Below are 26,877 nucleotides of genomic sequence, written 5' to 3' on the forward strand. Positions count from 1 at the left end.
GTGTTAAACACACTAATTGTCGGCGTCTGTACCTCCAACAGATTTGATGGCCACATCTTTGGACACAATGGCTTCCGCACAGAAGAGGAGCACGGGAATCCTCTTTCCGACACCACTCCAGGCGATACACGGGTGTTTCCTATGAAAACACAGGTTACAGCAAAGACAACACTGCCACTTCAGATGAACTTCACATGGATATGATATTGAGGAATTACCAAAGTCCCAGTCAGTTCACACACCGGCCATATTGGCAGGACCAACTCACATCTCACACTTGAATGCGTAAAATAAATACAACTGCTTTGCCAAACTCACATTTAAATAAGATATTACAAATCAGCAATAAAATCTAACATGAACTGTCCCATCAATGTAGTTTCTTACATATTTCATGTTGGTTCAGCCATAATGAAAACAGTAATGGATCCGAGCACTAGCTCTTAAAGTGACAGTAGCCTATGTGTCTGTCAGTCATTCTGATCAGGATATAGGATAGCTTAAAGGGATACTCCACTTTTTTTGGAAATAGGCTCATTTTACAACTCCCCCAGAGTTAAACAGTTGAGTCTTACCGTTTTTGAATCCATTCAGCCGATCTCCGGGTCTGGCGGTACCACTTTTAGCATAGCTTAGCATAGATCATTGAATCGGACAAGACCATTAGCATCTCTCTCAAAAAAATGACCAAAGAGTTTCGATATTTTTCCTATTTAAAACTTGACTCTTCTGTAGTTACATCGTGTACTAAGACCGACGGAAAATGTAAAGTTGCGATTTTCTAGGCTGATATGGCTAGGAACTATACTCTCATTCCTGCGTAATAATCAAGAAACTTTGCTGCCGTACCATGAGTGCAGCAGGCGTAATGATATGACGCAGCACCTGAAAATAGGTCTAATAGGTTAGACAAACTTAGTCCCGGTCACGTTGGAAGTTACAGAGCTGGGGACTATTTTCAGGCGCTGCGTCATATCATTACGCCTGCTGGACTCATGGTACGGCAGCAAAGTTTCTTGATTATTACGCAGGAATGAGAGTATAGTTCCTAGCCATATCAGCCTAGAAAATCGCAACTTTTCATTTTCCGTCGGTCTTAGTACACGATGTAACTACAGAAGAGTCAAGTTTTAAATCGGAAAAATATCGAAACTCTTTGATCATTTTTTTGAGAGAGATGCTAATGGTCTTGTCCGATTCAATGATCTATGCTAAGCTATGCTAAAAGTGGTACCGCCAGACCCGGAGATCGGCTGAATGGATTCAAAAACGGTAAGACTCAACTGTTTAACTCTGGGGGAGTTGTAAAATGAGCCTATTTCCAAAAAAAGTGGAGTATCCCTTTAAAGGATAGCTTTAATTGTAAGGAATCAGGATTAATAGCCTAAGTATTTAATTTAGTCACGACTAAAAGACTATCCAGTGTTATTTTTCATTTGATTACTTTATTCAGTTTCGGTAGTATTTCTGAATACTAGTGTTAGACCTACCCAAAAACGTTTCTCTTTAATTCTCTCTATTTGTATATTTATTATTCTCCTGTATGTATTTGTGCTACTTATTTCAATTTAATTGAAATGTTTTATGTGTTATGTGAACTCTATTTGTAAAAACACAATGAGTGACTGAACATTTAGGTGAGAGAAATGTAATTTAAAAACCAATGCGTCAAAAAACAAAAAAATATTTTTTTTCCAAAACGAGACTCATGATAACTAATGTAAATACTGGGTCCTAAATCTAAACTGGCCTTCATCCTTTCTGTCACTCTTAAAGCATGACCAGGAGACTGAGTTAAGCTCTGCGGCCGATGACAGACCTGTGAGGAACATCTAGACTATTTGAGGAGCGCTGTTACTATTTCAGAACTGACTGGTCTATATTTAGACAAGATAAGCTGTGAATTCATGAAATCTTCATGCAACAGCGGATGTTTGCTGTAGTTTTGTGTGTAGAGACTAGTTCTGCTCACTGAGTATATGAATATAATCAAGATCAATAAAGCATTGTGCTTTAGTAAAGACACTTACTCCAGCTCATCTTCAGACGATGACTCCGATTCCTCCTTCTGCTCTCTAGCGGCTGGCATCTCTGTCTGTGTGTGTGTGTGTGTGTGTGTGTGTGTGTGTGTGTGTGTGTGTGTGTGTGTGTGTGTGTGTGTCAGCTCAATGTGTGTGTGACAGCACTCATCTCCAATCTTCTTAACTCATCTGTAAAACAATAAGCTTTTATGAGAAGGGCTGATGTGCTATTTCTTTTCTTTTTTGCTTTTATTGATATCAAACAATATAAAGTATTGCACTGTGTAGGATGAGGAATCATACAAAATAAGAAAACAATGTAAAACAAAAACAACTCAATTAAATTAGTTAAAATGACAGCAAACTACGAAGGTACTAGTTAGCAATCAAAGATAAAGGTTAAACCAAAGTAAAACTTTCATAATTCATTTAGTTATTATGAGACAACTATTTAGCACTTGTCTACTATGATAAACTGACAGCACCTTGCAGATTTTTCATAAATCGCTGTTTGAAATGAATATAACGTGAATATGGGAAAGATGGGATTAACGTTAGTTGTGTGTGACAGAAGAGAGTTCACTAGCTGTTAGCTAACCGAGCTAACTTGACTGTGATGTAAGAGAGAATAAAGCGTTTGAATGAATGTCTAACACAAAATATTAGGACTTCGGAATGCAGTGTAATTAGTTTGATAATAAATGTAATCAGTAACATACCTGTTTGCGTTAAGTGAGTGTTCTTGCGTGTAATTATTAACTGTTAGCTCCATAGCCCACGCCAAAGCCCTGACGCCTGTTACTATAACAACCAGCTGACAACCATTGTTAAGCGCATGCGCGTATAACTTAAAAAGAAAGGTAATTCTGCATTGAACCGAGTAATAATGTAAAAAATAATTAAAAATCATGTATTTAACATAATTATTTCAAACATATAAAATGAAAAATGTTGTGTGGGATTCGGAAACATATGATTGTAGTACCTTACAATATATTTTAAAACGTTTCCGATCTATGAAAGATATAGCTAGACCTTTTTTGCTAATGAATATATAATATACATGACCAAACAGCTCAAAATTCAACTTTTGTTTTCATAAAATAGACCAAACGTCTGTGAGTGTAATAAACATACTGTGCTAAATACATAATTCTCTAATTCAAACTCAACACACCTCCTTTAGAAATCGTCAGATGTATAGCGGTCGGTGATTGGTCGGATCTCCCAGGAGTGGGCGGTCTTTTGGAGCACTGCCCAATGGGGTGGTGGTTCGACGCGACGCAACAGTCATCCGCGGTTTCTGATTGGTCAATGTTCATGACCATGACAGCTGAGTGTTGTGAACCTGTCGCGGTACGATGATAAGCAGGAATCAAACGCATACAGTTAATGTTATAGTTATCGAGTTAATGTTATAGTTTGTACAGTTAATGTTATAGTTATACAGTTCAAATACTGACTGCAGAAGGTAAGAACACTGTTACTAACGAATCGTGTCTTTTCTTATGTATAATGTCAATTGATGATCCAGTCTTGTTTATGGTTGCCTGCACAAATCTAGCGAACAAAATATGTTCTAAGAACGTTTTGCTAACGTTCCCATTAAAACATTATTTCTGAATGTCCCTAAATGTTCAAAACGTCCAGTTTTATTTTTTTAATTTTTTTAATTGGTTATACGTACATTCCATGTCATCATTCTTCAAATGTAATGGGAACGTTCATTTTGAATGTTCTCTGAACGTTCTGAAACTTGTAACATTTAAAAAATATATATATATATATTAGACGAACGTCCAACGAGAACGTTTCAGAAAAAAATAAAATAAAATTCCATGAACGATGGTAAATTAGATTGAAATAAATAAATACAAATGTGATTTAATAATAATAATTGTTATTAATCTACTAAATATATTAAATTAGATAAAATAAATAAATAAAAATTAAGTAAACAAAAAATAAATATTACATTAATATATTGCATAGAAACATATAATAAAGTTACTTAATAGCAACTCATTTTGGTGTTTAGAAAAGACTTTAGAAGGGGTTCCCTCACACGAGGATGCTCATATTTGGGGGTGCGTGGCATCTATAAGATTGAAAACCTCTGCCATAGAGCATCATGAAAATGCAGTGCTAAATGAATTTAACAGTAATTCACTACTATGGTATGAAAGTACCACGGTATTCCCCTGCTCTGCTGTGATCTCCATGTTCTCCTGCAGGTGTTCAGGGAAGATGAGCCGCTTTCTGAATGTGTTGAGGAGTTGGCTGCTCATGGTGTCTGTGATCGCGGTGGGAAACACAGTGCAGAGCTTCAGAGATTACAGCTTCCTGTCCCAGAAACTCTACACCGGCACACCGGATTTTGGTCGGCATAACCCTGATAATTAGCACCTTTATTCATTAACTAACCTTTAGCACTTAACAGATCAGCTTTACAGCTACATTTTCAGTTAAAGGGATAGTTCACCCCAAAATGTAAGTTATCCCGTGATTTACTCGCCCTCAAGTCATCCTAGGTGTATATGACATTCTTCTTTCAGACGAATACAATCAGAGATATGCTGGTTCTTCCAAGCTTTATAATGGGAGTGAATGGTACATTTTTCTTTTGAAGCCCAACAAAGTGCATCCATCCATCATAACAGTAACCCATACGACTCCAGGGTTAATGAAGGCCTTCTGAAGAGAAGCGATGCTTTTTTGTGAGAAAAATATCCATATCTGACCCGACGCATGACCTCTGACCTGACGCATGACCTCTGACCCGATGCATGACCTCTGACCCGACGCATGACGTAGAAGCTTAGGTGACAAACTCAACAACAAGCTCAAGCTCCTCCCACATTTCTGTTTAAATTCTCCTTTTAGACTTCTAATTCGTGACCAGTGTTTTGTTTTGCACGATCCTCTGCGCTTCCGCGTTCGTCGTTATATCATGTGTCGGGTCAGAGGTCATGTGTCGGGTCAGAGGTCACTCTTCCACCAGAACTGGACTCGCGTACGTTACCGAAAGCCAGTGATTATAGTTTATAAAGTTATAAATATGAACATTTTTCTTCTCTTCAGAAGGCCTTTATTAACCCCTGGAGCCGTATGAATACTTTTATGATGGATTGATGCACTTTTATGGGGTTCAAAATCTCATCCTCCATTCACTGCCATTATAAAGCTTGGAAGAGCCAGGACATGTTTTAATATAACTCTGACTGTATTCGTCTGAAGGAAGAATGTCATATACACCTAGGATGACTTGAGGATGAGTAAATCATGGGCTAATTTTTAGCTGAACTAACCCTTAATGCGTCTACTGTCCTTTACATGAATACAGAAAGTATTTGGGCACAAATACATGTTATTGTGAATGTAAATAATGTGTGCTATAAATGAGAGGATTTGACTTGTTCTTTAGTAAACGGTCTCCAGGCGAGAACCTTTGGCATATGGACCCTCCTGTCCTCCATCATCCGCTGCGCTTGTGCCATAGACATTCAGAACCGAACGTAAGGATCCTCATGTGTGTGTGTGTGTGTGTGTGTAGAGACTGAACTCTGCTGGAATCAAGCTGACGGTCCTTTCGTTCTCTCATGACAGGCTTTATCACGTCACCCTGTGGACGTTCGTTCTGGCTCTTGGCCACTTCCTGTCTGAAGCGTTTATCTATAAAACCGCTCCTTTGACCATTGGAGTCATGGCACCTCTGATCGTAGCAAGTGAGTGAGTTTATAACATCTCGTCTTCAATCAGGATACTGATATTTTCTATGTGAATATACAGTAAAGTGTAATTTACTCCTGTGATCAAAGCTGAATTTTCAGCATCATTACTCCAGTCTTCAGTGTCACATGATCCTTCACAAATCACTCTAATATGAGGATTTGATGCTCAAGAAACATTTATGTGGAAGCTTGTTTCCGCCACAGAATAAAAAATAAAAAATTGCGGCTTTTTATCTCAGAATTGCGTGATATAAAGTCACAATTGCAAAAAAATAAAGTTAGAATTGTGAGATAAAAAGACGCAATTATCTTTTAAAATGTTTTATTCTGTGGCGGAAACAATCTTCCATACATTTATGATTATAATCAATGTTGAAAACAGTTTTTTTTTGTGGAGACTGTGATACACTACCTTTCAAAAGTTTGGGGTTAGTAAGATAATAAAAAAATTAAATGAATGCTGTTATTCAGCAGAGATGTATTAAAGTGATCAAAAGTTACAAATACATTTATGGCCATCAATATTGGCACACCTGCATTTCTGTCAGATAATCCACTACTTCTCACAGAAAACTGTTGCAATTATTAATGCTTTGGTATTCTCATGTTTATTTCTTTTGTTTGCACTCGATCTGAGACGTTTCGATCCACAAAGAACTCAAATCCAGTGAAAAGTGTTTGAGTTTGCCACAGGATTAATAACACACCTTTTGAGAGTGAAATGTTCAAGTGCTTCACACTTTTTCGAGGACTTCAAAGCTCTAAATATGATCCAGTGTTAAAGTTATTTTTTATGTGATGACCAAAATCAAAATTTGTCCCCATTTGTAAAACTAAAAGTTTAAAGATGTAAGAAAACGAACACGTGGCAAACAAACACTTGTATTTAATAAAAATAATAAATATGGAATTACCACTATAACCAGTAGATGGTGGCAGAGGAGCACGTATTGACTTATTAGCCATTTCCACTCCATCATAGTTATTTTCACAGGGTTTGCTTATAAATTTATATTTAGATATTATGAAATATATAAAAAAAATCTAAATCATCAGGAAATCAATTTTTTGTCAAAGTTTGGCACTTTCTAATAACAGTAGAATATTAATATACTTCCCTAGAAAAATTAGGGTTGCTAAAAGTTAGTTTTATCTGCATCTCAGCTCAAGCTCAGTGCTTTACCGCCAAATGTGCATTTCCAAGAAAGAAATGCACGTATTAATGCAGAACAATACTAATTTTATGATTAACAATCCCCACGTCCCCCAGCGCTACTGAATCAGGTGCTGCTGGAGAACTTGTTTGCACAGATGCAGCTGTTCTCCAATGTCAGTCTGGATCAGTCATCTACACTGTGTTGTACAGCAGCATGTGTGGTGTGTGTATTAGCAGATCAATAACAGCAGCAGTGTAGCAGATCTATTCCACCAACACCAAATATATCAACATTGTCATATCCATTACCATGAAAACACTCAGAGTTATCATGACAGAAGTGCTGTTCTTTTCAACTTTCTATTCATCAGAGATCCTGAATCCTATTTTTAACACTGATAATAATCATAAATGTTTCTTGAGCATCAAATCCTCATATTAGAGTGATTTCTGAAGGATCATGTGACACTGAAGACTGGAGTAATGATGCTGAACATTCAGCTTTGATCACAGGAGTAAATGTTACTATACGTTCGCAGCAATTTAAAATTTTGATAATATATATATATATATTTGTGTATCACATAAATGCAGCCTTGATGAGACTTTTACCAAAAACATTAACGATCTTAATTATTCCAAACATTTGACCGGTATCACACTTGCATACAAAATGACACTAAATGGATGTACATTGTGTCTGAAATCTTGAAGTAATTTGTGTCAGACTCCGACTTTCAAATATAGAAACGTAATATTTGAGAAATATTCACTGCAAAAAAAAATAAAAAAATTAGCATGACTACTATCCTCAGCCATCCTATTCTCTAATCAGTGCTGTGTGATGATCTAGAATCAGCATGACTACTATCCTCAGCCATCCTATTCTCTAATCAGTGCTGTGTGATGATCTAGAATCAGCATGGCTACTATCCTCAGCCATCCTATTCTCTAATCAGTGCTGTGTAATGATCTAGAATCAACATGACTACTATCCTCAGCCATCCTATTCTCTAATCAGTGCTGTGTGATGATCTAGAATCAGCATGACTACTATCCTCAGCCATCCTATTCTCTAATCAGTGCTGTGTAATGATCTAGAATCAGCATGGCTACTATCCTCAGCCATCCTATTCTCTAATCAGTGCTGTGTAATGATCTAGAACCAGCATGACTACTATCCTCAGCCATCCTATTCTCTAATCAGTGCTGTGTGATGATCTAGAATCAGCATGACTACTATCCTCAGCCATCCTATTCTCTAATCAGTGCTGTGTGATGATCTAGAATCAGCATGGCTACTATCCTCAGCCATCCTATTCTCTAATCAGTGCTGTGTGATGATCTAGAATCAGCATGGTCGTCTTGTAACGCTGGTTTTGTGTTTCTAGGCGTCTCTATCGTGGGCATGTTGATCGGCTTCCAGTGTATCGTTGAGCCTCAGGAAGTGATGGGAGCTCGTCAGAAGAAGAGGAACTGAGTGAGATCATCACTGTTGATGCCGCTGGCACTGACACGGGACGGGCCGCTGCATGTGGACCACGGGACGCTTTACTGATGGGTCAGTGGTTCAGTATGAGCCGGTCCTGGTTGCCAGTCACATATAAAGCCCAAACGACCTTTTTACAGCATTGAAATCAGTGTAATAATTGTATATGGTTATTTAAAGTTGAATCATCCGAAAGCAATTACAGTACCGGTACATTTGAGTTATTTTTTAAGCTATTATATTAGAAAAACACAAATGGGGTGATGATGTAGTGAAGACAACTCTTATATTTGAGCTTCTTCTTTGTCTAGATCTCAGAGTTAAGAAGCCTTTCCATGAAGGGTTTTAGCCTCAGATGTACATGAATGTTCATCACTGGTCACGGCGCTGTTGGTGTTTTCCCCAGAACACACGTGGGAAGGTTTACATGACTCATCTGTTGCAGTGTTACATTGCAAATCACTAACATGTGCAAAACATCTGCATTTTAGCCATGTAGTGCGTTTAAACTAGTCATCACTCTTTATTATTGACTGTGAGATTCAATTTACAACAATTTTATCTGTATTATATTCAAAGCGTTTCTATACAAGTACTGTAAAATACACATGAACTACATTTACATCTACATACATTCATATCATCAACACACACACAGATCAGGGCAGTGACTACACGTCTGCAGACTGACATCAGCTCTGCGAGACCTTCATCTGTCCTGTGATCAGCAAAATCGCAGAAAATCAGTGTAAAAAAATTGTTTTAGCTACAGTGTTGCTGTTCGTTCTGAATATTTGAAACCATGTGAAATGAATAAATTGAAATGACCTTGAGGAATCATGTTTTGTGATGTCATTGTGTGCAAAGCCTCCTGTTCGGCACATGACAGTCTGGCACACGCACAGACAATAGACTGATTCCATCTGTGACTGCGCTGTGATTTATAGTGTATGGAAACATTTGTATTCCACCATGAAATAAGATAATAAAAAAGGTAATTGCAACTTATGTAAACTCAGAATGGAGAGGGAAAGAAAGTCTGAGTTGTGAGATATAAACTCGCGATTGGAAGAAAAACGTGTGATGATGCTTTCCACATCTTTTTTCATTGGTTTAAAGTAACAACATGTAGTTTTTCAACCTTCATAATATATTTCCAAGACCCTTGTGATGGTACATCGACTTACAATAGGTTGAATGACACGTCTGCCAGAGCCTGACGGGGTCTGTATCGCTTTTACTGGCACTATGTAACTTCGGGGTGCGGGTAGTAACCAGAGCTCAAAAAGAACTACAAAATTCGACTGCTTTACGGCATACGTCACTTCCTCAAATTCGTCCGTGACAGGCCAACCAGCGCGTTTGTTTTCGTGCGTCTGTTTTCATCATGGCTGAAGCAGCAGCGAAACGTAAGAAGTCCAAGGTTTTGTCGGAGTAGAGTCGGAAGAGGAAAAGGGAGAGTGATAAACTGAAAGGCAGGACGAGGATCAATATTGGTCGAGCGTTTGCTCGCTGGCGTGAGCTTATCGTCAGACCGATGCTGACTTGGCCGTCATGCTGTTGAACTAGTAAGTAAATTGCTTGCATACTATCTTTAGTTTTTCTAATCTGTTGTCTGCCTGGCTACGTTAACTATCTGGTCCTCCATTTATCTTCATGAATCAGCTAACGTTAGTAGATGAGCGAATTATCAATCTGGTAGCTAGTAAACACTAACATGCTAGTTTTAGATGGTTAGGATGCTATCGCTATCATTCTCGTTCAGATTTGAGCATTGCAATCGACATGCAAATCGCAAATGTTTGAGTTAAAATGTTTAGTCTACTAAACATGTATAAATTATGAAAGGAGGAAGATTAATAATATTATCATTGCCCATATGAAACAAAACCTGCATGCTTCATATACAGTAACAGCCCGTTCTCATCCCTAGTCGTCATATACTGACGCTTTCAAAATTTCTTCAATATCTGACGCACAAAGCACCCTTTAGCGTCCATATGAGACGCATAACCCTACCACAGATCTAAACCTACCCATAACCGAAGCGTCTCATATTGACGCTAAGGGTGCTTTGTGCGTCGGATATTGAAGAATGTTTGAAAGTGACGATTTGGGGATGAGAATGCGTTGACAGTAACCGTAAATCATTTTACGACAGCGGTAATGGACAATTCCGCTTCCAACCTGTAGGGCGACCGCAGAGGAAAAGTTCCATGTTGTTGCTTTAAAACTGAATGTACATTTATAAGACTATACTTTGTGTTATATTAAATGTCATTAACCTACTGAGACCCAGAAAAAAAGAGAGACCCATTTAACAATGTCATCACATTGTTTAGAGCAAAAGAAACAAATGGTAAAAAAAATAAAAAAAAATATTTTTGAAAAATGATATTTTATTCATGTTATGCCTCTGCTGTGGACACCAGGACTCAGTTGTTTAAAAAATAAAATGACATGAAATTATATGTATAGGCAAAAACGATTATTATTTTTTTCAATCACCAATAAATGTTGCGGTTTTAGGATTTTTTTTAACCAAAATTTGTATAAAGATGATTCTCAACTATGTTATGAAAGATATAACGGAATGAATTGATACACCATTTTACTTTATGCAATATGTGGCCATAAATTAATATTCCCATTCAATGCAATGTATCTATACACTGTATCCAATGTGTACATTAATGTGTTCTTGTAGCAACATTTAATGGAAAAAGAAGTGTAATAATTGGAGTAATAATTAGCAACATTTTAATAATAATATCTAATATTTCATAGGAATATTGATGTATAACTTATCTCCATATTCACTTGTTGTGTCTCCCAGAACACCTGATGAACATGCTGTAGTCCTGGTGTCTCTACAGGGGACATGTGTGAAATCAATGCCCTGTTCAGGAACAGAAAGTCATTTTTTGATTTTAAACCCCATAACGTTTTCCTGAGATGTTGGTTTATGAAATGCAATTTGAAAAGTAGTCCGATTTAAATTATAATTACAATATATTATCATATTTCCATAAGAGTGCTACATTTGATCACATTGACATTTTTAAAGACCAAGGAGAAGTTGTTTTCATGGTGAAACCTCCACACATTTGGTGTCTCTGAAAAGTCCTGAATGTGCTCTTTACAGGACACCCTGGTTGTGACATGTATGACAAAAATATAATGTCCACCAACCTCCTGAGTCCCAGGAGGTTAATATATGTTTCTATTGGATCAAAAAGCATCCATCAGTCATGCTACGACACACACTAACCGTTGCATATATTGTAATGCTGTCTTTAGTCTGAGATAAGTGTACTGTACGGTTGGCGGTTAGCACTGCATTATGAGCATCACATGTCCTCCACTGATCACATGACTGATGTTCTGGCACATTCAAGTAGGCTTCAAATCATGGGTTTTATTGAAGGACTTCGACCTTCCGCAATAATATGGTGATGTCCAGCATCAGCGAACACAGAGCGAGATCTCTCGGATCAGATGTGTCTGTTACAGAGACACTCATACTAGATTCATACTTCTGATCATAAAAACATTAGGTCAGATCTGAGGAACCGTCATGCAAACATGATACATTCCCCAATACATTAAAACACATTAATCCTCATTTATGAAACACAAGCAGAACAATAACATTTTTTAAATGTTAATCGTTCATACTTGTGTGAATTGAATGGTCTACAAAAAATGTATTTTACAAAATTGTGTGTGATGAATGATTCCCACTGAGTGTTGTGGGTTAATGTGGGAGCACGAGCTATCGGCCAGTCTAAACACTGCAGGAACAACAACGGGTTATTAGCTGAAGGAAGAGAAGTTTCACTTGTGCTCGGCCAGTTCAGCCTGAGCCGTCATTATTCAGGACACTGTAGATTTGTAGATACTCAACGATTTTCCGTCTTGGGAATGCGTGGATGAGGCCTGGACAGAACAAAAGAGAAACTGAAATTTAACCATCCATCACTACCTCAGTAAGGAACACTAAACATCATTTTAATGAAATCTACAACATAAAAATGCACAGAAATACACAGTGACATTACACACTGTTTCATTCGGTAATAACGTCACATTATAGTCACATTTATCATAATATAGTTCACATTTTGCGGGACACAAGCAATCAAGCAGTGGAGGTTTTCTACATCGTGTACACCACCCTAACTCTACTGTATACATGTGGATAAAGTTGCTGACATCATCCACAGACACACGTCTTGCTAAGAAATTCTCTTGTTTGGCAACAGTAGAAGAAACTGGCCAAACTAAGCTGAATCTGATGTACTTTTTATTTTATTTTTGGAGCCCTGTGTGAGTAGGTATTACGATTTTTATTTACATCATTATATAGATGTTTGATTATTTTTATAGGACCTATTATTTATTTTTCAAACAAACATTATGTATGTTTGTAACACATTGGCTTTCTCTAAAGATGTAATAAAACAGTTATGGATGTTTTTACTGTATTCACCCTCCAGGCACAACAGCTCTCCTCTTTCCCCTGATGCTCTCGCGTGCACTTTGAACCCTGAGTTTACCCTTACGTGCCCCTTAAGGTAATACTAATATTACCTTTCACGCAGTGTGTAATAAAGCTGTTTGTGGATGTAAAAGTTTTAAAGATCAAGGTGCACAACAAATAAAGTTAGTCTCCTAAAAGAAAGAAGTGATTCTGAACTGCCTGAAACGAGTCGTCAGTAATTCCAATCTCACGTCCTGTTGCGTACCTAGATAATGTAACTCATTTGCATAATGCCAGCCTGTGGTCTTCATTGGCTGCCGGTGAACAGCATCTGCTTTGCTCCGCCCTCAAACACTGTAGTTGTATCTGAGACTGGAAGAGTTTGGTTCGTGTTTATGTCGAAAAGACGCTGTTTTCTGCAGTGCGAAATCACTTCACGTGCACTTCAAGTCGCAGTTTGGGACATCCTGGATCCCGATCTAATCTGAAAATGTACCATTTTCTTGGAAAGAGGGAGGGATTTATTCAATCGTTTCAATCCGATATAATTGTTTATTTAAAAGTATTGCCTTGCTCTGAGTAACTTTGTGTTTGGCTCTCAAAACATTCGGTTCTCTCACGAAAGTACTGCTTTCACCTGAACACTTATGTTCAATTTTTTGATTAATATACAGTATTGTGTTAACTTAGCATAGTTTTCTCCTGTTGTCCGTAACCAATCAGGACAGAGAGAGGTTGTGACCCATTTGTTGAGAACAGCGATTGTATATATTAAGAATAAAACAGCCCCAATGGCTATTGGATCAAACCAGTAACCTTCTTGACACCAGCCCTGACTGGAACCCCTACACCACACCACTCCCTATAACCACCAGAGGGCCATGTTGGGTTTTTAGTTCTGTTCATTGGTTTACATGTCTTTTTTTTCACCCTGTTTTGTGTATTTGACTCTATTCCAGAATCTAGTGTAACTTTTCTAGACAGCTGCTCACCAAGATCTCATTACAGCGTTGGTAAAAACACCCAGAAGTCCATTTCAAAGTTAAATAAAAAAAGGTTTCATATTGTTTAGTGCTGTGCAACGATTAATCGCATCCAAAAATAAAAAAAGTTTGTGTACATAAAATATGTGTGTACTGTGTATATTTTGTATATATAAATACACACATATACATGTATATATATTTAAGAAATATTTGCATGTAGCCTATATACTGTATATATTTATACATCATTTATATTATATATAAATATAAAAATTGTATTAAAAATTCTTAATATATATATTAAGTGTGTCGTATGGCATTTAATGCGTATTTCAGACACCCTATCAATCATAATGTGCTAACAGCATGACAGCATTCCTGGTTTGGTACAGGACAATCTGTTCTGAGTTTAAAGTCAACATAAAAATGTAATTAAAACCCATATTATGTTTTAAACCTTCAATCCTTGACATAACCTCTTGGATGAGCTTCACCTTTTCTTTTTCATACAGAGCATCAGATCATAGAGAGGGATCTGATCATAAGGGCTTCTTCAGGCAGATCAGACCGGTTTCAGCTTTCACTGTTTTTCTGGTGTTAAATTAAAGTTTTCTTCTGCTAACGTCCAGTTATAACATACTTACAGCGTTCACCTCTGTCTGAGACTTTTGGTTGGCCTTCTGTCGCCGCAGGTCAGATTTTATAAACGCTGTGAGGCAGAGAAACAAAGTCTGATCATTGAAAAGGTGTCCATTTTTACAGTTAATTTGCATTCACATGTATGCATTTGGCAGACGCTTTTTTCCAAAACAACTTACATTGCTTTGAAGGCATACACTTGATCATTTCATACATTCCCTAGGATTCAAACCCATGACCTTGGTGTTGCTAGTGTCTGAGCTACAGGAATATCCTATTAATCACGACCCATGCTGTTCTTAAAGTCCCCCTGTAGTCAATCATTTTATCCCTTAAAACTCATCTTTGATCACCAAAATTACACATATAAATGTTTGTTTTTTCAAAAATTTCTTCATGTCTTAAAATAGCTTGAATGTAACTCGACACCTTTGCCTCATTTAGTATACGCGGTTCTATGAATATGCAAATGAGCCCCGCCTCCACTCACTCACTCAGCTCAACTCTTTTCAAGTCAATCGGACTAACGGTCAGTGGTTATAGCCCTTTGTTTGTTCATGTGTTTTTTCATGTTATAGCGCCACCTAGAGTTCAATCATCGCGATTTTTTTACTGTGACCTCAAATTGGGCTCATACACATGTGTGCCAAGTTTGGTGAAAATATCTAATTTCATCATTATATGAATGTATTAAGTATTTATGTGATTGTGTTGATGTGGATGTTGTGTTTTGTCAGTGTTGTGTGTATAGCAAAGCCAAAGACCAATTTTCAGCCACGGCTGGACAATAAAGTACAACTAAGTAACTAAGCAAAATCAATTGAGAAGCACTGCTTCAAAGAATGTCATGAAACTACACTGAAAAATTATACTTTGCATTTAAAAAAATGTGTTTAAACCAGAAACCACGATTTTCAGTAAGACTGTCTAAAGAATGCACTTTAAATGAATGAAACGATCGTTTAGGTTTTCTCAGCATGTATAAAACAACGATACCCTGTTTGTTTAAGTGTGCCACTGTGACGCCACAAGCTGAAGTCATGCTGTAATAAAACATCACGGGCAGGAGACGAGTGCAACTGTAAGTGGTCACATGTTGAGCGTCATGTGATGAGTTTCTACCTGTCATGATGGAGCCGATGAAGAGGAACACACAGAGGAAGATGTTGCCGGCCAGTGTGCTGAAGTGATCCAGGATTTTGCCTTGAATGATGGTGAATGCGATTCCAAACATCTGCACACATCAGGAAGATCATTAGATGTGACTTGCATAAACACATTCTGGAAATGTTACCTTGCGAAAGCAAACTGAACCATGAAGAAAATGCAACACTGTAATAATTTAAAGGAGTAGTTCACTTCAGAATGAAAATGTCCTGATAATTTACTCTCCCCACGTCATCCAAGATGTTCATGTCTTTCTTTCTTCAGTCGAAAAGAAATTAAGATTTTTGAGGAAAACATTTCAGGATTTTTCTCCATATAGTGACTTCAATGGGGTCCAACGGGTTGAAGGTCCAAATGTGAGTTTCAATGCAGCTTCAAAGTCTCTTATCTAGACAAACGATCATCAAAAAAAATAAACATTCATATACTTTTTAACCACAAATGCTCGTGTAGTGGCAAATAAAATTATATCACTGAATAAGAAACATTTCCAATTGTCTTTGAAAAGGCCAGTTCGCCCACTTACAAAAAAATGAAGGCTCTATAATTTTCATGGTAGGTTTATTTTAACGGCTAGAGACAGAATATCAACCAAAAAATCCAGAAAAACACAATATATAAAGGTTGTAAATTGATTAGCATTTGATCGTGCTGCCTTTGGTGTGAGAGACCCGGGTTCGAATCCACTGTGAGACACCAATGTGTCCCTGAGCAAGACACTTAACCCCTAGTTTCTCCAGAGGCGTGCGACCTCTGACATATATAGCAATTGTAAGTCGCTGTGGATAAAAGCGTCAGCTAAATGAATAAATGTAAATGTAAATGTAAATTTGATCGAGTGAAATAAGTATTTGATCCCCAACCAACCAGCAACAATTCTGCCTCCCACAGATCAGTTATGTGCCCATGTGGAACACAGATTAGTCCTGTCACTTTAAGAAAGTACTCCTAATGTCCTAATGTCAGCTTGTTGTGTGTATAAAAGATACCTGTCCACAGAATCTGTATCTTTCATTCCATCCTCTCCACGACCATGGGCAAGACCAAAGAGCTGTCAAAGGACATCAGGGACAAGACTGTAGACCTGCACAAGGCTGGAATGGGCTGCAAGATCATCAGCAAGAAGCTTGGAGAGAAGGAGACTTGTTGGTGTGATTATTCGGAAATGGAAGAAATACAAAATGAAAAATCCATCGCCCTCGGTCTGGAGCTCCATGCAAGATCTCGCCTCATGGGGTACGGATGATCATGAGAAAGGTGAGGGATCAGCCCAGAACTACACCGGAGGAGCGTGTTAATGATCTCAAGGCAGTTGGGAACACACTCACCAAGCAAACAACACAATACGCCGCAATGTATTGAAATCCTGCAGCGCCTGCAAGATCCCCCTGCTCAAGAAGGCACATGTACAGGCCCGTCTGAAGTTTGCCAATGACCATCTAATGATTCAGAGAAGGCTTGGGAGAAAGAGCTGTGGTCAGATGAACCAAAATCAAGCTCTATGGCATCAACTCAACTCGCCGTGTTTTGAGGGAGAGAAATGCTGACTATGACCCCAAGAACACCATCCCTACAGTCAAGCACGGAGGTGGACACATCTTGCTTTTGGGCTGTTTCTCTGGTAAGGGTACAGGACGACTTCACTGTATTGACGGACCAATGGACGGGGCCAAATCTTGGACGAGAACCTCCTTCCCTCAGCCAGAACACTGAAGATGGGTCGTGGATGGGTCTTCCAGCATGACAATGACCCAAAACACACCACAAAGGCAACAAAGTTGTGGCTCAAGAAGAAGCAAATTAAGGTCATGGAGTGGCCTAGCCAGTCTCTACTTCCTTTTATCATTAATTGATAACTATATAATAATCCAGCAAATTTAAGTTACATCATCACATTTATACTCTCCATTCCTGATTTCCATAAAAATGATCATTATCAATTCAAAGATATATATCCAAAACCACAGAAATTTGATGACGACACGACCAGCGGACGTTACAGTGAAATGTATTAATTAAGTTAAGATGTGTTTTTTTTCTATTCTGAACATCAATACTATTTCTTGCATACTGAGGTGACTGAGGTCTGACCTAGTGTCAGGAGCGCAATAACTGTTTATTCATTCAGCCCGGCTTCAGATAAAAATCTTTACTTGCTTGCTTATGGTAAAGGAATTATCCCCACAAAAACAGCCTAAACTTTCTTCTTTTCAAATCTTCTTTCACAAATTTAAGAGTGATCATTTTTATGGAAATCAGGAATGAAGAGTATAAATGTGATGATGTAACTTAAATTTGCTGGATTATTATAGTTATCATTTAATGATAAAAGGGGGGGGATTGTGGAAGAAATGTTATCTTTAAGATGTGTGTGACCATCATATGACAGTAAAAGAGCAAACACACTCTCCTTATTCTAATATGGAGTTGTATTGGAATGGTAAAGAATGTTGGTACGTGACAGGAGGGCCTCCACTGGATACAATATGATGATCTGTGTGACTGTACTGGCCTTTTCTTGCAAGAAAATAAACCTCAAAGACAATTGTATTTGTTTGTCTCGTATTCAGTGATATAATTTTATCTCACACTCGTTTTGCACTAGCTGTGATGCGACACACATTACGTAATCACGTTGAAAGGTCACGCGTGTTCCAGGTCAGAAATGTAGGGAAGGGCGAAAACTTCAAAATCGTCCGACATCAGTGTTTTACCTTTTATTTATTTTTAATTTTTGTAAATGCCGTCTTTGCACGTTCGCTTTCCAAACACTGGATCGGTTCTTCCGCCTACATCACGCTTGACCTTTCATCATGATTACATCATTTGTGACGCATCACAGCTAGTGCAAGACAAGCATTTGTGGTTAAAAAGTATATAAATGTTTATTCTTTTAATAAAATGACTGATGGTTTGTCTAGATAAGACTCTTATTCCTCGGCTGGATCGTGTAGAGCCTTTGAAGCTGCACTGAAGAGAACTGCACTGGGGAGAATAAATGATCAGGAAATTTTAATTCTGAAGTGAACTAATCCTTTAAGTCCCCGCTTCGGAACAAAGCAGATGATCTACAGGTCTGGGATCAGAGAGTACATGCATGACCTGCGCTGAGCAGTTGAGCAGTCCTGACGATGTTCCCTCTGACTCCGGGTACGTGAGCTCCACTGCAAACTCGAAGCCCAGCGGAAGATAACCCGTCATGAAGAACCTGCGCTCACACGACACAAGAATCACAACATGTTTGAATTTGGTTTAAACCTTGATTTTGATTTATTTGATATATGGAAAAACATAAATACAAAGTAAAACGATTATTTATTATAAAGACCTGCCATACTTAATGTTACTTAATGTAGATCAATTTTTTTTTTTTTTTTTTGCTTTTTAAAATCACCATCACTGTATGCAGCATGACTGGAAATAGAGGATATTTATCAGTCGGCCATCAGCACATATAATTATTTAAAAAAAACATCTATATTTAGATGTGGATCCAGATTAAATGTTACTTCATGGTCAGTATGTGTAGAAATGGATGGTTCGCATAGATAGATCATTCTCTATTATTTTTGATGAGTATCATATTTGATCCAGCAGGCATTTATACTTTTATTTATATAAAAAAACAAGATGAAATTCTGATAACTTATAATGTAAATCAATGAGAACAGTATAGCAGATACTTACATAAAATGCATATAAATATCATTTGTCACTCTATATCTGCAAATAATATCTCTGTAACGATTTGGTTGAAACAGTGCATCTCAGGATCAGAAAACGGAACAAATCAAAGACACAAACAAGACACAGCTGACATTAATAATAAAACAATGAGTAACCCAGGAACTAAGTGGCCGTTTACCGTTTTCAACTAAAAACGTAAAAGACCAACTATAGTAAAACTCAAACACAGATAAAACATAACAGAACCCTGAAAATGTCTTGTAAGATGATATTTAAATGCTTAGTTTCATTCAAATCTCTGTAGTTTTCAACCATATAATGCAATGCAATACAATGATGATTGAGAGATGAACAAATAAATCTTCCTCAAAAGCCTGATGATCATATTTGATACTCATGATTATGATAATAACTGATGTATGATAATCAAGTAAAGCGAAGCTGCTTCAGTCCAGTTGAAATATTACTAACAATATCAAAGTTATTCTTGCGTTTCCTTGATAAATCAGGGCAGATTTGACACAGAAAGACTCGTGAAGCTCCAGCTGAAGGAGGAGGTTTGTACAATTATACTGAAAGACTTTTACTTGATAAAAGAGTCTAAACTCTCAGTCAGAGACAGAAGGACTGGAGGAGATCGAGTGAGACAGGTTTATCAGATCATGTTTAGCATTTAGAGACCTGCGAATCAACTATGAAACAGCAGGCTTCAAAGGGTTAAAATAAATAAATAGTCTATGCTATTTTCCTCAACTATTTTCCAAAACAGTGTGAAAATTATTATTCCACCACATTAATGCATAAAAATGATTCTTTTAAAATGAATGACAAAATCAAGCCCCGCCCACATTTGTTCTTGTTCCAGAAGCGTTTCACTCGGATATCCATCATAATAGGGAAGAAAAGACTTTTGTTTCATGCCGACTTGATTGTCCTAACATATTTGTGCCCAGTGCATGTTGCAGCTCTTACCCCAGAACTCCTGATGTGAGGAACACGACCCACAGATGACCCAAGTTCAGGGTGAAGGCGTAGATCACCATCCCCACAAACGACAGCAGATAAACTGAGAGAGTCGTCTGCCTGGCAAGACAAAGAGGAAGATAACAAGATGCCTATTCCAGTCATTTCTGTGAGGACAAAAGTTTTATATACACATATACAAGAGAATTTTGTCCAGCTTTGTTGCAGCAGCTGTCCCAGCATCACCATAACCCTGTGCAAAAAGCATCACATACTACATGTGATAGTATAAATAGTCCTACAAAATGTTGAACGCCAATAGTGATAATGTAATTTACAAAACATGTTCATTGGGATGGTTTGATCTTTAATCTTGGCAGTGATTTGTCATACATTAGGGGGAAAAGAAGAAGAAAAAAACAATGTCTTTACACATTGTGTGAGTTGAAATATCATGGTTGTGACAGAAAATATATGCACACCAAAGCATGGTTATAAATGAAGAAATGGGCAATATCTAAGTCAAGATGAAGGCTGGCTTTAATATTGTCTGATTTTATTTTATTTTTATATCTGACAGCGTTGACAAGAAGTTGGAGCACAGCTGAAAAGCCTTATAAATGAATGGAGTTGTGACATGCAACGTGAGCGGATAACACCCTGGCGATGTACGACACCGTTGTTGTGTTGTCCGTCCGGACCATAGACTGTAAAAAATATATATCCGTGACGTCACCCATAGTGTTTCTGAAGAGCATTTTTTTGAAGCCTAAAATGGGCAAGACGGCCGTCGCCATCTTGGCAACGCGTTACTCCCGCATAACTGAAAATGGGCAAAGAGACGGGACGTGGGTGGAGATGAGGTGCCTGGTTGCTGAAACCAGGCCCAATTAGCTTGACTCAATCAAGTTAGCTCAGGCTAAGGAGCTAATGCTATATGCTACTCAGTACCATCGCAAGAGCTGTGCCAAGTGTGCGACCGCACAGGGCCTCGCGCTAAAGCTGACTTGATGATGTGAAGCCAATAGAGTTCATGTTTTTGCCCTTCGAAATACTATAATAGTTAAAAGACATAGCCTATAGTATGTGTGTCGTGATGCTGTATTATTCTGCTAGTTAAAAATGTATTATGCACTAACTAACAATATTGCTTTGAGTGTGTGTGACAGGGATTCGTGCGCATACATGTCAGCCAGTGCGACAGGCAGCGCACGTCAAGTTCGTAGAGAGCTTTATTCAGTCCATTGTAAATTCTGATTTAGGCCGTCTCTCAAATGGGTCAAACCATAAATATTACCTAAGGTCAAGTAAACGCGCTAGAAATCCATCCAATGCATTTATTGCATGGACGGAGAGAATTTCACTACACCCACAAGGTTTATTACACTAAAAAGTTAAATAAGCATATCTAGTCTATCTGTTTCGTGAGAGCAACGGTACCGCAAAACGAGTGTAGCCTCTATATCTATAGACGTTTTTGATTCTGAAACCTCCAAAAAGCAACGGAATTGTCAGAAATCCATTAGTGGTTGAGGAGATTCCCCCTTCCATGTAAAGCGCTTTGAGTGCAGAGAAAAAGATGCTCTGCACCAGGGACAGCTTGCTCTTTTCTCAGATGACCCGTAGCCCCAACTGGCTGGTGTGTTCAAGAACCAGGTCCCTGTGTGCACAGAATAAATCTCAAGAGTGTGCTTGAAATAGCCAGTTGTCAAAATAGTTGACAGTGTGAATGCCCACTCGACTTTTGTCAAGATGCGAGGTGACATGGACAGCCCGAAGGGGAGGACCTTGTACTGATATGCTTATCCCTCGAAGGCAAACCGTAGGTACGGTCTGTGTAAAGGGAGAATTGAGACTTGAAAGTACATGTCCTTCAGGTCTATCGCCGCAAAGCAATCTTGATCATGAACGTATGTGATCCTGCGTCAGCATTTTGAATGGGAGCTTGTGCAGGTCCCGTTTCAATATTCGCAGATCTAAGATTGGCCGCAACCCACCACCTTTCTTTGGTACCATGAAATAAGGGCTGTAATACTCTTTAGTTGCCTTTGGCTTGCTCAGTTGGGGATATTCTGGGGATATTTAATTTGATTTTATCAATCAATAAATTCCACTAGAAACAAACCTTGTTGTATTATTTTAATTTAATACTGTGAAGCTGCTTTGATACAATCTGTATTGTGAAAAGCTCTATACAAATATACTTGACTTGACTTGACTTGACTTGACTTGACTTGACTTAGTCATCTAGGCTGGAGGGACAGGCTTTATCGCATCCTTCAGCAGAAGATCCATGACAAATGTATATTTGCCTCACTCCAAGGTGAAAAGGAAACTGTTGAACCTGGGCAGACGCCTGGGAACTCAAATGAATAGCCGAGTCGAATTGTTCTGATGAGCCAGCGTGACGGGTTGGAAGCGTTAACCACGCGTCCAAACTTTGCACAAGGGGCACCAAGGGAACACCAGTTTTTGTTTATGATGTATCGCAACAAGGTGGAGCAGCGTCACCTTCCGTCTGTTTCTCCACCGCCGAGGACTGCTGAGCAAAAGTCCTCCCCGGTGTTGCCAAATAGGCCCCCTTGGGAGATCCCCGCAAGGTTGAACCATAGATGCCATTCCTGGACCATGAGGTTGGTAACTTTCTTACTGTACAGTACTACTCGGGGCATGTAGCCAAAATATAGCATAATTGAGCATGAACCACATACAACTTTACATTTGGCTTCATTATCTAGACTAAACACTCCAAGAAGTTCAAGAAAATTCAAGAAGAAAAAATTGTTTAGACGAATACATAGGCAAAATAATGTAAAATAACAAATGATTGCATAGGAAAATTGGATACATGATTTTACAGATCTCAAGTCATTATTTAGAGACAGTGTAGGATTAGGATTGGACTGTACAGAAAAGAGTACATTTGTCTGTTTCAAAGTAAATTTAGAATGAAACCAGTCTAATCTTGAGTTGTCTTTGTTACATGGTGTTAGCTGCAGTAATTGTGTGTCTGATCTGTCTGAGTCACTACAATGCTCAACATGGGGAACGTTGGAGTACCTCCTGGCTGCCCGCCGTCGAGGGAAGTGAGGGCAGAAGAACCTGTGAAGCGTGTTCTGGCAGTAAAAAGTGCTTTCCATGACTTTGTGAACCCTTCTTGCACCTCAGGAGGAAAAGAACTGGGGTGGACTGTGGCTATGAGCAGCGTTACAAGCCCAGAAACCAATCGTCAGGGCAGGGTGGAGGGATCCACTTGAGCCTGATGTTCACAGCAGCGTCAGACTCAGTCTGTGCAATCACACCTGATGGTGGAGGCCCAGGTGAGTCTTCAGCCTCAAAAGGCTGCTTTCCAGCAATGCTTAAATTGACCACAACTTTATGATGGCCATGCTCTCACAGTAACCATTTACCATCCATGAAAACTGCTTCAGCATGGGTCCGGCCCAAATAACTGATGCAGTGATCATGGCCGTCTGAGGGAGACAAGTGTCGACTGCATCCAGAAATACACTGACGAAATGGCATCTTTAAAAAGAAGCTTTTCATCAGTGTTGCTCTTGTAGCCCCTCCATTTCGCACCGCCCGCATGGGAGGCAGGCGCTCTTACAAGGACGCTAAAGACCACAGTCTCTAGACAACAGCTGAAATGCACCATACAGGAATCCAACAAAGCTTCTAGGCAGAGAGGAATGGGTAGAGAATCACAGACACGTCTTCTCAGCTCCGAAGAGCAAATATGTGTGAGTGGAGTAAGCCTCCTTTTATACCTGCATGTCCGGGGGAGTGGCATGCAAATTTCACTCGCCAATTTTCATTGGCCCTTTCTGAATTATCATAGATTTTTGGGCCTCCTTTTTGGGTGTCACTACATCAAGTCAAGTCAAGTCAAGTCAAGTATATTTGTATAGCGCTTTTCACAATACAGATTGTATCAAAGCAGCTTCACAGTATTAAATTAAAATAATACAACAAGGTTTGTTTCTAGTGGAATTTATTGATAAAATCAAATTAGATATCCCCAGAATATCCCCAACTGAGCAAGCCAAAGGCAACAGTGGCAAGGAACTGAAAAACTCCATCAAGTGACCTAATGGTGTCCTAAAACTCCATCAAGTGACCTAATGGAGAAAAAAAACCTTGGGAGAACCCAGGCTCAGTCGGGGGCCAGTTCTCCTCTGGCGTTTATTAACTAGAGGCCGGATTGTAATTTGAACTGTAAGATTAAAAATATTATATGAATGCCTGGCTGAAGAGATGCGACTTTAATCTAGTTTTAAACTGGGAGAGCGAGTCTGAGCAACGAACACTATCAGGAAGGCTATTCCAGAGTTTTGGAGCTAAATGTGAAAATGCTCTCCCTCCTTTGGTGGATCTGGATATCCTAGGTATGACCAAAAGCCTTAAATTAAGTGATCTTAAAGAGCGCGATGGATTATAGGGCGATAGAAGATCCGTTAAATAGACTGGAGCTAAGCCGTTTAGGGCTTTATAAGTCAGTAGCAATACCTTGTAATTAATACGGAACTTTACATCAACACAACAGCGAGTGAGTGAAAGAAAGGGCACTAATGTTCGGACCTTATTGTAAAGCAGGGATGTCAAACTTAGCGTTCGTTTTACATGACAACGATATGCTTAAAGCTAAGAAGTTTTTCCTTTAAGTTTTTCGCGTACAGACAACACCATTGTCAAAATGGTCCCCATTCACACAGACCCGCGAAAACGACTAAAAACGCTGTATTCTGCTGCCAGGCCAGTAGATGGCGATGAAACACTATAGACTGAACACGTAATACGATTGTGCATGACATCATCGTCTTCACAGATTCACATTTTTGTTGTTTACATGGAAACCGGTTTCAGGCACCCAAAACACCATTGTCGTGAAAATGAACGGCCAAAACGCATTCATTTTTTTTTTACGTTTTTAGTTGAAAACTGTGTCATGGGCCCCTTAGGGCCACAGCTCTGCAGGGTTTAGCTTCAAGCCTAATTAAACGCACCTGATCCAACTAATCAAGTCCTTCAGGCTTATTTGAATACTTCAGGTATGTGTGTTGGAGAAGGGTTGGAACTAAACTCTGCAGGACTATGGCTGTCCAGTAACTGAGTTTGACACCCTTGTTGCAAAGTTAAGCTATGAGACATCATGTTTTGTCTCATGTCTAAAGACCAGCACAAATCCACACATATTTCTAGAAAAAACAACAACATGCATTTCACAACCATAACCTGCCTCAACAGAAAAACAAGATTCCTGTGCATGCAATTAAGTCTTTTATAGCTGTAGCTCCCTCTGAATAAACAATGTATTATGAATTAGCGCAGTTTTGTACAACCACGCGTGAGAAAACAGCCCGCTTCACCGCTGCTGTTGGGATCTGCCGGGGGCGATTCTGACTCAAACAGACGACTCTGAGCCGATTACAAGTGCCAGGATGATGTGTGCTCATTGAATGGGCAGTTTTCAAACCAGCGCTTCACAAGAGATAAGAGAGATAACTATGGTGAAGAATAATGGACACAGAAAGAATGCATTCACAGGCAAATATAAGAGTAACATCCTGTTTTATAACAAAAACAAACCAACTAAAAATATCAAGAGGTGGATGCAACTCTGAAAACAGAGAGCAGAACACAGATGCTAATCAATATTCTACACTGTAAAAAGTGGTAACCTGAAATTGCTACCTTAAATGTTCTCTGAACATTCAAGACATAAAGGTTTTTAAACAATGTCTCAAAGGATATTCAAATTTCTCTCACTTGTTCAGTTTTAGTGCTGTATAATCGGACTGTGTAAAACTCGTATTATTTACATGGGTTTGATGCATGTTCTCAAAATCAGCAATTCAAAAAAAAAAAAAAAAAATTCTCATCTTTCTTCGATCCAATTTGGCAGTCAACAAGAGGAATCCTGCACTTCTATAGTGCTCTGACTGGTGTAATGTACTGTTGAGTTGAGAGAGAACAAACAATATCTTCATAAATCTTCTACTGAGCATTGTGGCTGGGGAAAATGTTTGAATAAATTGCTCTTGAATAAATTAAATATGAATGGGTGTGTGTAAATAGCTGTCATTTACAATTAATAGAGGTTTTAGCTCTATGTAATCTTGTTAATGTTGTTAGTCGTGTTTTGTTTGTGTCACAGTGAGGTTGATTAGTCTTGGGCTTTTTTTAATTTCAAGGTACATTCTCCTCCCAAGTGCCAATGTATTTTGCAGTTCTTTATGTTTAAAGTACAATTGTGTAAAACATAGCTCACACAATGATTGACTCAAAGACTGGCCTGTTTTATAATGTGGAATGAACATAGAACCAGTTAACTTTACTCATTGTAAGGGCCACATGTGAGTTTTGAGGAACATTGTGCCATTATTACCTAATTTTTTGCTCTAGACTGAACATGTTGGGATTTACAGTTTATTAATGTCATTCATTAAGGTTTCACAGAGACAGGGCTTAGACTAAGCCAGGACTAGGCCTAGGACAAAGTAGCTTTTATAAATGTGCCTTAAAAACATTACTGGTGTGCATCTTGAGACAAAACAA

The 26,877-nt window shown here is 38.5% G+C and overlaps 3 protein-coding genes across 6 annotated transcripts in view; 1 reads left to right on the forward strand and 2 right to left on the reverse strand.

The window, feature by feature from the left end:
- The window catches only part of ttll5 (tubulin tyrosine ligase-like family, member 5), a 132,602-nt gene extending 129,755 nt beyond the window's left edge, over positions 1-2,847 (reverse strand). For both annotated transcript variants that reach the window (XM_084393446.1, XM_084393445.1), the window contains exons 1-3: positions 2,741-2,847; positions 2,031-2,210; positions 33-139 (exon numbers count right to left, since the gene is read on the reverse strand). In XM_084393446.1, coding sequence (XP_084249572.1) covers positions 33-139; positions 2,031-2,089 — 166 coding nt within the window. In that variant the 5' untranslated portion in view covers positions 2,090-2,210; positions 2,741-2,847. The remainder of the gene's footprint in view (positions 1-32; positions 140-2,030; positions 2,211-2,740) is intronic.
- Positions 2,848-3,309: 462 nt separating this feature from the next.
- Positions 3,310-9,466, forward strand: erg28 (ergosterol biosynthesis 28 homolog). Of its 3 annotated transcripts, XR_014625685.1 has the most exons (6): positions 3,342-3,492; positions 4,256-4,401; positions 5,446-5,536; positions 5,628-5,746; positions 8,300-8,469; positions 8,709-9,232. XR_014625685.1 is itself a non-coding variant. In XM_084392637.1 (5 exons), exons 2-5 carry the CDS (start codon positions 4,269-4,271, stop codon positions 8,386-8,388), a joined length of 432 nt encoding a protein of 143 aa, XP_084248763.1. In that variant the 5' UTR covers positions 3,310-3,492; positions 4,256-4,268; the 3' UTR covers positions 8,389-9,466. The 3 variants fall into 3 exon arrangements, 2 of the variants coding, with proteins under 2 accessions (XP_084248763.1, XP_084248764.1); XM_084392637.1 differs by having other exon boundaries at positions 3,310-3,492; positions 8,300-9,466; XM_084392638.1 differs by lacking the exon at positions 3,342-3,492 and having other exon boundaries at positions 4,023-4,401; positions 8,300-9,232.
- A 2,330-nt stretch (positions 9,467-11,796) lies between these two features.
- The window catches only part of flvcr2a (FLVCR choline and putative heme transporter 2a), a 38,888-nt gene continuing 23,807 nt past the window's right edge, over positions 11,797-26,877 (reverse strand). The window contains exons 6-10 of the mRNA XM_084392832.1: positions 20,332-20,442; positions 18,775-18,880; positions 15,628-15,739; positions 14,511-14,575; positions 11,797-12,336 (exon numbers count right to left, since the gene is read on the reverse strand). Of these exons, the coding sequence (XP_084248958.1) occupies positions 12,274-12,336; positions 14,511-14,575; positions 15,628-15,739; positions 18,775-18,880; positions 20,332-20,442 (457 nt within the window). The 3' untranslated portion in view covers positions 11,797-12,273. The remainder of the gene's footprint in view (positions 12,337-14,510; positions 14,576-15,627; positions 15,740-18,774; positions 18,881-20,331; positions 20,443-26,877) is intronic.

This window comes from Rutilus rutilus (assembly GCF_951802725.1).
Source record: "Rutilus rutilus genome assembly, chromosome: 21".
Classification (NCBI taxonomy): domain Eukaryota; kingdom Metazoa; phylum Chordata; class Actinopteri; order Cypriniformes; family Leuciscidae; genus Rutilus; species Rutilus rutilus.